This window comes from Tiliqua scincoides, chromosome 4 (assembly GCF_035046505.1).
Source record: "Tiliqua scincoides isolate rTilSci1 chromosome 4, rTilSci1.hap2, whole genome shotgun sequence".
Lineage (NCBI taxonomy): Eukaryota > Metazoa > Chordata > Lepidosauria > Squamata > Scincidae > Tiliqua > Tiliqua scincoides.
In genome coordinates this window covers 36476135-36493002 of record NC_089824.1, presented here as the reverse complement: position 1 = coordinate 36493002, position 16868 = coordinate 36476135, and the positions used below count along the sequence as shown (strand labels likewise).

Genomic DNA, 16868 nt, shown 5'->3' with positions numbered 1-16868 from the left:
ACTCGTGCCACCTCTGGATGTGGCACAAGTCCAAGGAGAGCGGAACAGCTTAGAACTGCTCCGTTTTCCCTGGGAACGGGAGTTGGGATCCCGCATAACTGTTGAATCCCAGCCCCCCCCCCCACTTCCCACCCGCCCTTGGGCTGCCCATTGCCCTTCCTTCCTCTGCCCAGGAACGCCTCCCTCCCTCTTCCTCCCCACCTTCCCCCTGCATACCTTTTCCGCTTGCGTCTCCCCAGTGGGGCTGACGCAAGCACCTGAGGGCAAGCTGGTGTGGAGGCTTATGTCAGCCTCTGCAGGCTGGCGCTTCTCAGAGTGCCAGCCTGGCTTCTTGAGGAGGCACAAACGTGATTTAAGGCCTAACTACTAATTAGGATTGCGCCCTTAGAGCCTAATCTTATCCCGCACTAACAGCCCTGATGTAGCCATGCCAAAATGGTGCATGCTCATTCAGTGGCGGAAGGACAACCTGAGGACAAATGGGAGGTAAGTATAAAACATGTATACTTATCTCTGCATAAGCCCTGGAGCCATCTATGGGTCACCTCAGACATATGCCACCTGGCATATGTGGATATGTGGAAAGAGGATTGACTTTCACTTTGGAGAAGCTGTTACCAAGGATTTCTCACAGAACCATAACTTAATTGACTTTTTCTACTCTTGGCTTGTGAAGATGACTCACTTTCCACTTTTGAAAACCATATTAGAACACCATAGTTATACATTTGAAAAGTGTTACGATGGTGTTCTTATAAAATGATAATAATTTAAAAATGTGTCTGACATTTAGCTATTTAAATAACCAACAAAAAGATTGATTTAAATCAAACTTTCTCACTTTGTGATTCATGTATTTCCTGAAGAACACATGCATCATTTGTAACAACAAAACAAAATATTGATTTTCAGCCAAGTAAGGCCTTTATAGTTCTATATAATTGTAATAATAAGCATCACAATGTTCATGCAGCCCGCTTGCCTTTTGCACTAATAACTACTTTCTTTGCTCACACAAGTTGCCACCACCTGATTTCTGGGAATTTCCACTCCTCCTGATGCCCTGAACGCCACATGCCATCATATTCTCGAGAGTGCTGGAGCTTTAGAAGCAAATTTGCTTGGGGCCTAAGGGAAGAGGAGGAAGAAAGCCTGCTTTTGAAAGCTTTCTTGTGTTTGCACTACTTTGGGTTACACCTTATGTCTATACATGTGTGTTTTTATGTAAGGAAAAAATATGAGAATTGCTGCTTTCCATTTTTCTGAATTGCGGTTTGGTACACAATTTATTTTAAAAAAATTTATGCCTCATCTTTCCCTTTCTGAAGCAAATGCCAAAAGCAGCTTACAAAATTTTGTAAAATGAGACACACAAAACAATAAAAGCAGCAATAAAAACCATACAGAAATAGAACATATACAATTTAAAATCCAAAAGCGTTTAACCTTTTTTGTATGTGTATACCTTCTAGGTGGTATGGGCAACAAGCAGCAGAATGGGTTGCGCTGTTAATTTGTGCCATAACATGAACGTCTGGGGACAGATATGGCCAAAAGCAATTTACCTGGTGTGCAATTATTCTCCCAAGTAAGTATGTACAGCGAACTGTGGGGCTAAATACACACTGTATGGAAACGTGTAAAAGTCCCATGTCATATTTTTTTTTTAAAGAAAAGCTACTTCAGAATGGGTTGGTTTGGACTAGAGAAGAGGCAGAGGGAGTGGATACTTAACTCTTTTCCCATCTACAACTTCTCCACTCCAAATCATCCCGAATCCCAAATAGCTTTCTTTCGAATGGGCTGTCAAATGTAAATTTGCCTGATTCGCATCCCTTCATCTCCACTCCCAATTCCTCCCTAACCTTAAAAGGTTTATAAACTATTAAAAGATTTAGGGATCTATTGCACACATATTTGTATTTAATACGTTGTGACAGTAGACTCTTAACATTTATGTTTATTTAGAATGAGCAAAATGACATGTAATCCACTAGATAAAGGTACTGGAGAGAAATGAGACCAAATTTTGTATTTTGAGTGTCTACAGTGTTTTGCATTGTTTCAGGTGGTACTTTGACACAGTGCAGCGCTAACACATTTTGAGTTTTGAGAGCTCAGCCTAAATCTGTTTTAGTCCAAAATCGCAACATTCCAAGCATTCTCTAAAATCTGCCAGCTCTGTTTATGAACATAATCTGTTCATTTTGTAAGGGATGATTAAAAGAGATTTGATTGGCAGTAGTTCACCTGGATTATGGTGATTTTATGTGGTGTTCAATAAGCCTGTGCTTTCTCCACAATTTCGCTTGACTTTGGAGCAACATTAAGGGCGCAATCCTAGCCCCTTATGTCAGTGCTGGAAAGGGCAATGCAGCTCTGAGGTAAGGGAACAAAGATTCCCTAACTTTGAGGAGGCCTCCATGAGTGACTTCCAACTGCAGGATGCAGCACATGTCCCATTGGCACTGCTGTGCCAGTACTGGAAAGCACTGACATAAGGGGTTAGGACTGTGCCCATTGCACCCTAAGTCAGTCAACAATTGATGATGATTTGGAGCCCAATCCTGAGCTCTTTGCGCTGGCCCTACACTGGTGCTGCAAATGTGCTGTAAGGCATGCCCACAACACTCAGTGCCAGTCCACACTGAGTCCAGTGCCAGCTGGAAGTCCGCCGCACACTGCCTGGGGAGAAGGTGGAGAAGACCTATCACTTCTCACACACTCCTGTCGCTTTCCCACTTGTGGTGCCTCATCAACTCAGCAGCAGCTCCATGTAACAGCAGCTTATCAGCTTTATCAGCCTACTATCAGTCTCCCATCCAGAACAAGACCATGTTTGTTCCTCCTTAGCTCTTCAAACAGTTCAGGCAGCTCAACCATCAGACCATGTCCCAGGTCTCATTTGGGAAACTCAACAATTCCTTCATTACCGCATTTCTCACCAATGGGGAAGGATAATCTTTCAACCCCTGCTTCAGGAGATTCTCTATAGATCATGCCCTTCTGTAATCAAAAATCTTACTGCTCTTGCAGCTCAACAAGTCTTACTGCCAAAAGCCCATTGAAGGCCCACCAACATGTCCTTCTACATGTCCTGCCAAAGGGCTGTTTGGTGCAACTCTTCTATATCTTATCTACAGTTCACAGCCTATTTTGCAATCTATAGTTACCACTCCCCTTAGAGACATCACACAGGAGGTAGATGAGAGACAACGCTGTACAGTACTCACAGCCATAGGTGCTAGTATGTTGTGATAGGTCAATGTGAGTCTTTTTTTTGTGACAATGTTTATCATGAATTTATTTCATTAAATAGCATCCTTTTTCTCCTAGGGGTAATTGGTGGGGACATGCACCATACAAGCATGGCCGGCCATGTTCTGCATGCCCACCTAGTTTTGGAGGAGGCTGCAGAGAAAATCTTTGCTACAAAGGTGTGTAATCAACAATGCAATTATACCATTGTCCCTTGAAGGAAATTACCATTTATCTTGATGCCCTAAGTGGAGGGAAAGGGTTCTGGTCTCAGGGGGAACCCTTTGTATTAGGCATGGATTGTTCTTGTTTTCTCCTATGCAATAACTCTGATAGCAAAACATCCCTGATGGTGGTGTTGTGTCATATTAGTTGTGTGTCATTCACACAAGTGGTGATGGAATTAATTGTGTGAGAAACTTAGTGGTTGGTTTCCCTTAATCAAAGCCTGTTTTAAACTCCATTTTTAAAAAGTAAAAGGTGGTTTATTAGCTTGTTCTTTTAATTAACTATAGATTACTTTCCCAAGTTTTTCTCATCATGATTTATTCTGCTACCTTTGAAATTCTGACTCACAAATTGGTTTTCACATTTTGTATCTGAAAAAGTTTTTGGGATGAAAACCTGAACTTACCTACAATTAGCCTTTTTATGAGAAACACAAATATCAGTGCAATTCATTAATCATCAAGAAACACCTTTAGTTTTATGATCCCCTAAATTCAGAATGAACTCAGTAGAGAAAACTCTTTCATTGTTTTAATAGGTTTTGCATTTGGCTCCTAGTATATTGGCTTTTGATTTTTCCACTCACTTAAAGACCATGGTTAGATGATCCCCACTATAAAGCAACAGCTGGTAATAAAAATAATGGGCACCAGTCAGTACAGCCAGCACTATTCATATCAAAGCTGCATTGATTTCATTGGTAGACACTGAAGCATGATGAGACTTCGAGTGCTTCATCGTGCCCAGTAAAAATGTATCCAGTATCCATGCCATCTTAAGATTTGCAGTAACTGAATAAAGCACTTCATGATAAATGTTTCATTTATTTACTGCAGAAGGTTCTGAGAGGCTTTATTCTCCAGAGATGGAAACAAATGAAATTGAACGGCAGCAATCCCATGTTCAGGATACATCACAGAATCGGCTAAGATCACATGCTTCTGTCACAGATGATAGTGAAAGAAATGAAGTCATCAGCAAACAACAAATGTGTAAGCAAATGTCATTTGTAAAATCTGTTTTCTTATTGGATCTCACATTCCCTGAAACACTGCATTAACACTGCTTGTTTTCTTCTTCTCCCCCAGCTCAGATTGTTTCCTGTGATGTACGGTTAAGGGACCAGTGCAAAGGAACAACCTGTAATAGGTAGGATATAGTTTGCAGTTGGTTCTAGAACACCTGAGACCATGTGCATTTCATCTCAGAAAACATATATAATTTGGCATCATAGAGTCTCAGGTCAATTTCTATTTAATTCTCTAGGTATGAATGTCCTGCTGGCTGTCTGGACAGCACTGCCAAAGTTGTTGGAAGTGTTCATTATGACATGGTAAAGACATATATTATTAATGTGTGTTATTGGGGGAAAAGATTGGAACAAAGCTTGCCTAAAAGATAACCCAAATTTAAGAGAAATCCCTGAAGAGATAATGATTTGGTTTGAGCAGGTGTAGACTTGAGATTTCACTTACTGTTTCATTCTTAACAAACAAATCAAACTGGAAGAGAATTTGCAAGAATAGTCAGAACAGCATACTGTCTCTAATATTATCTTCTAACTCCCCTTCACCTACAGGAAACTGAAAGTGGCTAATTTATGACTATCTTCCAGAATACCAGATGTAACAAAAACAAGAATTTCAGAAATTGGATACCAGAAATGTTTTCTCCCATTAGAACATGGTGGAAAAAAATAATAAGATCCAATGGATTTCATTTTCTGTCTCTGCATTTACCTTTCTTAGCAATCAAGTGTTTGCAGAGCTGCAATACATTCTGGCATCATAGACAATGATGGTGGCTGGGTTGATGTTACCAGGCAAGGAAGAAGAAATTATTTCATCAAGTCTTACAGAAATGGAGTCCAGTCAATTGGGTGAGTAAAAAACATAATTATCAGCACAATCCTATCTGGAGCTGGAACAGGCAGACCAGGAGGCCTGTACTGTATCCAGTGCAAGATAGGGGCCTGAAGTAGCTCAGCTGGAGGCAAGGGGAAATTCTTCCCCTTATCCCTGGGTACCACAGCCCCAATGGATCTGCTCGGACCTGCACAACCTCAGGAGGTGGCACAAGTCCAAGGAGAATGGAGCGGCTTTGAGCCACTCCACGCTGCTCGGGGAATGAAGTTGGGATCCGGCATAACTACCAGGTCCCAGCCCCACCTCCCACTCCCCACCCCACCCCGGAATGCCCTCTGCCCACTGTCCTCCCTGCCCCAGAACGCCTCTCTCCCCGCTTCTTCCCCAGATCCTTGTCAGTTGGTGTGGAGGCTGGATTCAGCCTCCTTGGGCCAGCATGTGTCCCTGCGCTGGCCCAGCTGACTCTGGAGGAGGTGCAAACAATGCTTTACGGCACGTTTGCGACCGTCCTGGGCTGGGGCAAGGGGCTTGTGCCGGCTCAAGACGCACTCAGGATTGTCCCCTCAGTATCTACAAATATAATGTTAGGACTCAAATAGTGTTTTGGTGTATTAAACTAATAAAAATTATTAAATAATTTACTAAAAACTACTGTGAAAGCTATATAGATGTGTCAGACAAAAAACATGTGATACTTGTAGACATTGACTGCTGTGTTGCCTGATGATATAGCAGCTATGGAGCACAATATTCTCTAAGGCTGCAATCCTGTGTACACGTACCTGAATGTAAGTTCCATTGACTGTAATGGGACTTACTTCTGAGAATGCATAGGATTGGGCTGTAAAAAAATTAAATTAGCAGTCCTCTTAACCAAGAACCATTGTACTTATGAATGCCTGTCTAAAACTCAAAGCCTGCTGTAGTCTAAACCAATGTTTCTCAAACTGTGGGTCGGGACTCACTAAGTGGGTCGCAAGCCAATTTGAGGTGGGACCCCATTCATTTCAATACTTTATTTTTAATATATAAGACTTGATGCTACCATGGGATATGAGTGTGTTTGGGAAATGTGACAGACCTGTACTTTTAACAAGCTGCTATGTATATTCTTTTAACAATGATAGTCAATTGGGCTTACTCCTGGGTAAGTGTTGGTAGGATTGCAGCCTAGGATTGTTAACAATTTTCCTGCTTGATGATGTCACTTCCGGTCATGACATCACTTCCGGTGGGTCCTGACAGATTCTCATTCTAACAAGTGCTCCTGGTTCTAAATGTGTGAGAACCACTGGTCTAAATCATTTGTTCCCAAAGTCCTAACTGAACTTTGGGAATCCTGTAAGTATTTGCAGCGGAGGGGAGGGCAGGGGACAGCAGCATGATCAGGACAATTGTGCTGCTGGGGAGGGAAAGATTGTTTACACTTACCTGGCATTCGCTATGGCTCTCTCGGGGGGGGGGGAGCTGTGCAGCAGTGGACCTGAGGCGGAGCAAACGGGGAAAATGCCCGGGGTGCTGAGCCCTTGCGACTACAGAACTGCACGGGAAGTCTTCTGAGGCTCCTGAAGCAAAAAGAAACAGTACTTCCAGTTTTCTGGAAGTACTGTTTAAAACTGCGGGGAAGCTTCAGAACGCTTCCTGGAGTTTTGTGAAGCTCCGTCATGCTGGGGGGGAAGCATTACAGGGGGGGATTGGTATCATGAACCTTTGCACTGGGTGCAGCGAAGCATAAGTCCATTACTGGGTCTGGGGAGCCTGTGACCCCTCTGCAGCCCTCCCAGCAGCTTCAGAGTCCTGTAAAGGGGGGGGGGCACCACTTCTTATTTTCATAAAGAAACTGGAAGTTTTTTTCTTTTTTTACGGGATTTTGAAGCTGCTGGGAGAGCTGCAGAGGGACTTGCTGGGTCCCTGGACCCTCCAGAGAGCCATAGTGACCCCCAGGTAAGTATATACGTACAACTCTTCCCTTCCCTGCAGCAGCACAATTGTCTTGATCGTGTTGCTGCTGATTTCTGGGCCATTCCTGCTAAAGGTGCTTTTCCAGTTCCCTTGGTGGCTCATTACCCACCAGTTTGGGAACCAATGGTCTAAACCAGGGGTCTCCAAACCCCGGCCCAGGGGCCAGATGTGGCCCGTAGCCAGCATCTTTCTGGCCTGCGGCCAACCGCGTCTCCTGAAAACCTCTGGCCCACTCAGCTGAACATGACCAGAACTGTGCTCTGATTGTGTCTGGAGGGTGTTCTGAGGGCCAGAGAGGTGGAATGAATGAGCCCATTCATTCATTTATTCACTCATCCAAGTTCCATCTCTAATTTATTTATTTATATTTAAATTTTTTTCCGGCCCTCCACACCATGCCAGATATTTGATGTGGCCCTCTGGCCAAAAAGTTTGGAGACCCCTGGTCTAAACAGTTATTGGTGTTATTGGTTCATAATTTTAGGCTTGTACACCTCCTCATATGCAGGGGGAGGAGACTTAAAGCTTCCATGTTTTTATATATCACAATTTTTTTTCCAGTTTTCCATTTTGTCAGAACTTGAAATACCATGGTTTGAGCAAGCCACAGTTGGGTTCATAACAATTTTAATACATCTTGCTCTTTTCCCTTTTTTGGGGCGGTAGTGGTGGTATAAATAACATGCATGGAAGCATGTAACTATGATTGAAACCATGGGAGAGGGGAAGAGCTACTTTAACACTTTGGGCCCAGTCCTATTCATCTTTCCAGCACCAATGCTGCTGCAATGCAGCCTTGAGGTAAGGGATCAAATGTTCCCATACTTTTTTTTCTGTAAACCACTTTGTGAACTTGTTGTTGAAAAGCAGTATATAAATACTGTTAGTAATAATAATAATAATACCTAGAGGAGGCCTCTGTGACTGCCTCTCCATCACAGAATGCAGTGCATGCCCCATTGGCACAGCTGCACCGGCACTGGAAAATTGGATTGGATAGGATTGGGCCCTGTGTTGGCAGCAGTTCCAATCTGAATTGTACACCTCTCAGCATGGTATTTACCTTGGAAAACATCTTCTATTGGCTCTATTGGTAGTACACTTCAATTGTGATTGTGTTCTATTTTAAATTGTTTTACTATATTTATGATTTTATTGTGCATCATCTTGTTTCTTATATATAAAACCAATTTGTGCATAATAAATAATCATTTACTATTTTTATTGCAGCAAATTCCAGTCTGCTAATTCCTTCATAGTCGCAAAAGTAGCAGGTTAGTATTTATTTACATACGATAATATTAGTAGCTTATTGGATTATTTAAGGCCCAATCCTACTCCCCACCGGCCCATAGCACACGCTGTCACTGGCACAGCAAGTGCTGCATGTTATGGCAGGGGGCAAACAGCCTGGGAAAGGCTGTGTGCTTAGACCACCTGACCTCCAATGGGGCTCTTTGGATCTATGCCAGCTGTTTAAGTCCAAGAAGAATCAGGAGAAGTATTGGGCTGGGAAAAGGGGGGACAGGATCTTAGTGTGTGCTGCCGCCGCCAAGATCATCTGCCTCCTGCCCCCAGCTTGGCCCATTCTCCACCCTGAACCACCCACAATACTCCCCCGTTCTGCTTCCCCCCCCTACTGACTCACTGGTGGCAGTGTGGGATGGAGAAGGTTCAGCAGGGAGCAGTTGCCTGCATGCCTCTTCTAGCTATTTGCCCTGGCGGCCATGGTCCACAGAACGATGAAGCAACTTTTACACTATCATTCCAGGACCTATGCAGATGGATCATAAGATCCATCAGCCCAATAGCTTAGGCTGCCCATAGGATACATTTATGTGATTTTTGAATTATTATTATTATTTTTTTAATTTCAGTGCAAGCTATCACTTGTGAAACAACTGTGGAACAATTATGCCCATTTTATAAGCCAGCCACACACTGCCCAAGGTAAAACAATTAAAAAATATATTATTTATGTCTCTGTTTCAAAAGCTACTGTTTTTATTTATTATATCAGTTTATATCCTGCCTTACAAGTTGACTTACAAAGTACAATAACAATAAAAAGCAAGAATGAAAAATAAGATCATTAAAAATGAAAAAAAAATGATATTCAACAAATAAAAATATAGCTATAGAAGCAGAAATTGAGGGCCCAGTCCTGAACTCTCCTGGTGCTGAACCCAGGCCTGGTGCTGGGTGCCGTAAACATTCTGTAAACATTCCGTAAATGTGCCATAAACATTCTGGGAGACCAGGGAGCTCTGGTACTGGGCCCAGTCAAGTGCCAGGCCCAGTGCTGGCAGGAGGAGGACACATCACCAGGGGTAAGTGAAACTGCCATGCGGTGATGCAGCTTTGGGGGGGCAGGGGGAGGCTGGGACCCCCCCCCCATATCCAAAACTCTGTGTTGGGCTGAAAAGCCTGACATGGTGTCTGTGCTGGCAAAATAGCCGGCACAGACTTGAGAAGCCCCATTGTGGGGCCTGGGGCTTTCCTCCTCCCCCCCCCCCGGGAGACTCCCAGCAGATTCTGAGCACCTGCTGGATGCAGCAGTAGCCACTTTGGCGCTGCTGCTCCAGTGGGCACCAGGAATCTTAGGATTGGGTTGCCCTCTTTGGGAAGGGACTCCCAGAGTCTGGGTACAGCAACAGAGAAGGCCTTTGTCAGAGAAGGCCTGAGCCAGATGTACTTTGGATATTAGCAAGATGCAGAGAAGAAGCTTCCTACAAATCTTAACATATGGCCAATTTTGTAGGAAGAAGGCACTTCTTCAAGTGTCCTGGTAATGTTGCTATATATGTAAAAGCCAACACTTTGAATTAGGCTCGGGTAAAGACAATATTGCTGTGGTAGTGATAGGATTATATGCTCCCAACATCTGGCACTGATCAACAGTCTAGCCATAGCATTCTGTACCAGCTGCAGTTTCTGACTACCTTTCAGAACAATCTCAAGTAGTGTGCTTTACAGTAATCCAGCCTTGATGTTACCAAGGAATTTTCACCAGTGGTTGCAATTGGCGTATTGTTTGATAAATGCCTTCCTGGCCACAGCTGATATTTGGGTGTCCAGATGCAAAGCTGGTTTCAGAAGTATACCCCAAACTAAATGTCATATGAACTACTAAACTACAATAATAGATACTGAGTATGCTGTGTCACTCTTCCTATTAATTTTTAAGAGTCATGTGACTGTATCTTTTAACCTTCAAGCAGGTGAAAATATGCTAAATTTTAAGAATACAAGATAATACATTAATGCCCAATCCTCACAGGCGATTCATGGCAATGGGACATTGTCCCACTGTTGTCAATTGGCTATTGTCAATGAGTGGCATGTGCCAATGGCAGTCATTTCCAAGCCACCAACACATACACATCAGAGCATGCACTGAACTATGAATTGGTAGTACAGTCAAAACTGTTGAAAGAGTCTGTAAGTGAGCCATATTGTACAGTTTTGAATCCCAAATGCTAGAGAGAGCAAGGAAGGTAATAGAACAGATTAATGGACAAACATAGTACTATTCCTTTGTCAGTTTAATTTTTCCTTTCATTGAGTAAAAACACGGAATTGTCTTTGTTTACACCTTATTATTATTATTATTATTATTATTATTATTATTATTATTATTATTATTATTATTATTATTATTATTAACTGTATTTATATACTGCCATAAAGTGGTTTATGGAGAAAATCCAATAACTATTGACTCCCTGTCCCTAAAGGGCTCACAGTCTAAAAGCATGCAAAAACACCAGCAGACAGCCACTAGAAAAGACATTGCTGGGGTGAGGAGGGCCAGTTACTCTCCCCCTGCTAAATAAAAGAGGAGCACCCACTTGAAAAAGTGCCTCTTACCCAGTTAGCTTAGTTTGTTTAGTATAACATTCACATTTGAAATTGTTGTTTGTCCATCTACTTACGCATTCTTCTTTTCCATTTTTCAGAGTCTATTGTCCTCACAATTGCATGCAGGCAAATCCACATTATGCTCGAGTAATTGGAACACGAATTTATTCTGATGTAAGCAGGATTACCTGATTCTGAAATTGGACTGTGAAATAATTGCATTTATATAAATACATATTAACGTTTCATTAAGATTATCTTAAATGGCAGGGAGTCAAACAATTAAATATTTGGGTTTATTTTCTATTCAGATTCATCATTCCTTTTTTTGACTCTTCTCTGTTTTGCTGTTTGAAAGAGCTGATGGTTCCAAGCTACCCCAGGCCCTTTGAGGTTATTGAAAGGAACGTGGCACAGCTAGTAGTCAAATAAGCTAGACGTAGTTCCTGCCAAATTCATATTTTCATGCTTCATTTCCATTGCCTTGTATCAGTCTGCTATTGTTGGAGAATACTGTAGCATTATTGGCTTGTTCAGACTTGTGTGCAAATCATTCATGTTGAAGCTCACCCTGGTACACTCTCATGACTACAATTGAACATATCCGTATAAGCTGACATAGGTTATATCAGTGATTCTCAAGTTTATTAGCATGGGGACCCACTTTTTAGAATGACAATCTGTCCAGGACCCACTGGAAGTGATATCATTAACCTGGAAGTAACGTCATGACTTGGAAGTGACATCATCAAGTTGGAAATGCAGTCATTGTGACACCAGAGTCTGCTGCTTTCCTGAGAATGCAGCAATAAGTTGGGTTATTTCTCACCCATTTTCCGATAGCAAAGTGAATCAGAAACAGAAAACAAACAGAAATACTAGCAAAATAACCACACAAGCATCCCATCTTCATGTATTTTCAATGAAGGCTGCACTAGGTGCCTGCGTCCCACCTGAAGTTGGTTTGTGACCAGTGGCGTACCAAGGGCTTCTGGTGCTCAGGGCAATGCCTGACATCATGATGCCATGCAGCATCATGACCTCATCAGCGTGCTCATGATCCACCTGTTTCCTGACGCAGAAGGAGTTGCCCCTCTCAATGGCACCCATGGCATGCACTGTGTTATGCCACAGGGGCAATGCACCTTTGCTCACAACCCACAGTTTGAGAAACTGCTCACACAGTTTGAGAACCACTGGATTATACTGTTTGTCGTCTGACAACCATGTTGTGATTTGGGTTATATGGAATATCTTTTATGTACAGGTGAGCATTAAGAACATAAGAACAGCCCCACTGGATCAGGCCATAGGCCCATCTAGTCCAGCTTCCTGTATCTCACAGCGGCCCACCAAATGCCCCAGGGAGCACACCAGATAACAAGAGACCTCATCCTGGTGCCCTCCCTTGCATCTGGCATTCTGACATAGCCCATTTCTAAAATCAGGAGGTTGCGCATACACAACATGGCTTGTATCCCGTAATGGATTTTTCCTCCAGAAACTTGTCCAATCCCCTTTTAAAGGCGTCCAGGCCAGATGCCATCACCTCATCCTGTGGCAAGGAGTTCCAAAGACCAACCACATGCTGAGCATTGCTTAGCGATGTTCTGACCAGTGACAGCAGCATATGTGATAGCTGCCGCTGATCCCTGACCTCCTCCAGCTGCGCTCCCCTCACCTCTGGAGGCTTTTCTGAATCTTGGTGAGGCTGAGACTCAGACTGGCAGTTTCAGCCAAAAACACGTGACTTCCAGTTTCCCGGGAACCGAAAGTTATATGTTTTTAGCCAAAACAAGCGCTGTGTTTTGTAGAGGCTCAGAGAAGCCTCCAGAGGTGAGGGAAGTGTAGCTCTCCTTGCCTTCAGAGGCTTCACATAACATCAAGCCTCACTTGGCAATGGGGATACCGGTCCTCATCCCTGTCACTAAGTGATGCACGACTGTATTTAAAAGCACTGTCATAATTTTCTACAGCAAAATAAGCAGAATTGTCAGGAAGTCCCATCTGTCATTAACAATACTATAAAAATATATTATCTCTGGGAATAGAGGCTTAAAAATATCTTTAAATGTGGTTAACATGCCTTTGTGGACTAATGCCATGCTGCTGTAGATATCTGGTATTTTGCTGAGTAGCACAAGAAGGAAAGCGATTAAGCAGCTTGGTATTCAGATTCTGTGACCTGTTAAATACTGATCAATGCCAAAGGGTTCATAGCACAGAAATAAAGCAAGGACTTGTAATACTGTATGAAATATTTCTGCTAACTGAAAAAATACATTAGGCTGCCTTATGTATACTTGAAGCTATAGCACATCTCAGTAAATTCATCAGCTTGAATAAGGTATGCCTTTAAGAGTGCTGCCATAAATATTGCTTAGCAAACTGTATGTTAAACAAATATGGCTTATGAGCCATTCAGTACCTTTCATAGTTAAGATGTATGACCACTTGGAACTTTATTGTGATACTTTCAACCCTAATGAAAATGAGGATTGTCATGAAAACCCAGCCTCTGAGATACAAAGGACAAGTAGCATATTTTCATGGTTACATTGGCACATACCATATCATTTAAAATGTCAGAGGTTTTGGGCATCTCGTCTTTTCCATTTTTTAATGACAGGGCCAAGAAGGAGCAGAGGATCTCAGACTAAAAGTGATTTATAACATAAAAGATGTGCTCCATAATGGTAATATAGTACATCTCACAGGAAAGAACAAAGATCCTTTTAGGAAAACAACAACAACTTTTGTTTCATCTAAGGAGGAACGGGCAGTAGGAACATCCAAAGAAAGTTAGCAGTACTTAAGGACCATTGAAGTAATAGTACTTACAGTTAACTGTCCTATTATTTTCAGTGGGGTTCTAACTTTTTCTAGATCTGGTCAAAGTTCCTGTAAGCACTTTCCAATCTCCCACTTATTTCAAAGACAGCAAGCTGTGTGTGTGCTTAACTTGTCCTCTGGAATTAATGAACAGAAATGTACCCAGGAAGCAAAAACAAATTGAGAATAATAGAAGAATTGATCTACAGTTGTCTAACATTTTTTAATATATGTTTACAATGTTTACTGTATAAAGAATGTATATTTCCATAAATTCTTCTAATTTTCTTTCTCTCAGGCATCCAGTATTTGCCGGACAGCGGTGCATGCTGGAGTAATGCGCAATGAAGGGGGCTTTGTGGATGTTATGCCAGTAGATAAGAGGAGGATGTACATTGCTTCATTTCAAAATGGGATTTTTTCAGAAAGGTACAGAGCGCAGCTTTAAAGAACAAATGTTGTTTACTGACCACATGAAGACGCTTGACATTCTTTGCAGCATTGTCTTGTAATTAATTTTAATTAAGCAGTTTGGGGTGTAGGATGGTTGCTGGTGTCAGAGAGAAGCAGTGGTATTGGAACTTCCTAGTCCCTAAAAGTTACTGAGGGCCTAATCCTATCTCTTCTGCCCCCTGTTGACACAGTGACCAGTGGTGCAGGGCTCTACTGGATCCTGAACTCCATGTTGGGCTATCACGGTGTTCCTATGAACTGCGCTGGCAAAATAGCTCAGACTGGAGGAGACCCATTGCAGCACCTGAGCCCTTCCCCCAAGGAGACACTGGAGGCTGTTGCGTCATCCATAGGATGCAGTGGTAGCCATTTTGGCACCACTGCTACTCTCGGGGTGCCGGGCAGTTTAGGATTGGGCTGCCCAACTCTTATAAACTAGCCTGTGTGAAATTTAAATTTTATTTAAAATAAATTCCTTTATTTTTCGTTCACAGTTTACAGAATCCTCCAGGAGGCAAAGCATTCAGAGTGTTTGCTGTGGTTTGAAGACCACAAGTAAATGTTTGAAATAATATCAAAACACAGCTCTTGGAAGAGAAGAAAGAAGATGCCATTTAATATACTTCCTAAAGTTTGTAAAAAGGTGTAATATTGCTGTACAGAAGATACATACTGTTTTCTGAGCAAAAAAGAATTTAACTGCATATAAAACTAAATGGGAAGCAATCTGTAACATTAAACATGGGACATAAGGAATGTGAGAAATCATGATGATAAATAACTTGTTTAGAGTCCTGTGTTAAATATTGCTATATTTTCTTAGCATTTATTCCTATGCAGTTCATTCAGAACTCATAAATGTTCCACAATTTTTAAAAATCAGAATACATTTATGATGGTGTTTTATGTATGCCACTAACATTCTGTAAAGTTATATCTATGATAGATTTTATATTCACTGTATATATAATTTTTAATTGCTGATAAATTGGGGAAAAAACTGATGCCCTGAATCCAGTAGTGAATGGGATCATTTTGCTGTTTTACACCATTTTTCTCTTTTGATCTGTTGTTGTTAATGTCAATTAGAACAAGGTCTGGGATGTTCAAACTGTAGTTCTTTAAATTCATTAACTATTTTAAGCAGTCAGTTTTTGAATTGTGTTTGTAAAACACAATTTTTAAAAAGAAAATAATCCAACACTGCTAACTTGGTACTAAGTGGTGATTTGCATAATGAAGTGTGGAGTATTATAAAAATGAAGGCTTTTTTTAAATGAACTTCCAAGGCATCAATGGAAGTTACATTTGCGTAAATTTTTAGAACTGAGACCTAAAGCTAAGCTCATGCTTGCGTGTAAGACTGATGCTCCAAACTATGTATTCTGCGATATACAGCATTCGTGAATAGTGAAACTACACTGTTAAAGAATGGCTAATACAGGCCCAAAATACCCTGATTTTTTTTTCACCTGGCATATATTCCTGCAGGGCAGGACACAGCCAAAGATTACTAGCTCACATATTATTTTATTTGATTACGTTTATGGTACATAGAACCTGTGCATTACTTCTACCATATTGTGGTATATTATGAAAACATATAAAAATGACAGTAGCAATCTTTTTATGAAAAATGTAAGACTGTAAAGCTGATAAAAACTTTTTTTTGTATTTTTGGTTTTTGTTTTAATTTCTTTCAAAATACTCTTAGTACTGATATTCTTCATACATGGATCCAAGTATATTCTGCCCTTCATATTACTGCATGTACTACCTCATTTAGTTAGGCAAGTAGTCTTAGCTTTTTAGAAAAAATACTTTTGAATAAAAATCATGTAAATAATAATATAGTTGGGGCTCTTTTTTATCTAATAAAAATATTTTGGGCATATTGTAATAAAAACACTGTACACAAATACAGACCAGGGGGACAAAGCTAGGCAGAGCACATAGGTAGAGCACATGATTTGTATACTGAAAAGTTCTCAGGTTCAGTCTCTAGCATCTCCAGTGGAAGCATCTAAGAGCAACAGGACTAGGAAAGGCTTCTCCTTGAGCTTTTGGAGTGCTGCTGTGGTCAGAGGGCCCAATCGTATCCCGGGATAAGTATGGATAGGTCTGCAGTCTCTGAGATGTTTGGAGAATTTTTCTTATACAGATCAGCAACTGCTTGGGAAGGTTAGGAGGATAGTTATTTTAAAGGGTGCAATCCAGAAAAGTATAGCACGTTTGCAGATCCTCATGAGGCTGGCACAAGCTTCTGCACCGACGGAGGCACCGAGTCTTGCGTCAACCAAGCTTGGCCGAGGCAAGACTCTGGGTTGGGTGGGAAGGAGGCGGGAAGGAGGTGTTCTGGGGCGGGCGGAGGCGGGTGGTGGGCGGCCCTGGGGATGGGCGGGCGGGGAG

General features: G+C 41.8%; 1 protein-coding gene across 1 annotated transcript in view; it reads left to right on the top strand.

The window, feature by feature from the left end:
- CRISPLD1 (cysteine rich secretory protein LCCL domain containing 1) overlaps window positions 1-15005 on the top strand; it is a 33682-nt gene extending 18677 nt beyond the window's left edge. The window contains exons 4-14 of the mRNA XM_066625066.1: window positions 1473-1588; window positions 3337-3437; window positions 4323-4478; window positions 4575-4635; window positions 4753-4819; window positions 5235-5365; window positions 8544-8587; window positions 9191-9263; window positions 11273-11348; window positions 14305-14435; window positions 14954-15005. Of these exons, the coding sequence (XP_066481163.1) occupies window positions 1473-1588; window positions 3337-3437; window positions 4323-4478; window positions 4575-4635; window positions 4753-4819; window positions 5235-5365; window positions 8544-8587; window positions 9191-9263; window positions 11273-11348; window positions 14305-14435; window positions 14954-15005 (1008 nt within the window). The remainder of the gene's footprint in view (window positions 1-1472; window positions 1589-3336; window positions 3438-4322; window positions 4479-4574; window positions 4636-4752; window positions 4820-5234; window positions 5366-8543; window positions 8588-9190; window positions 9264-11272; window positions 11349-14304; window positions 14436-14953) is intronic.
- Window positions 15006-16868: the final 1863 nt, after the last annotated feature.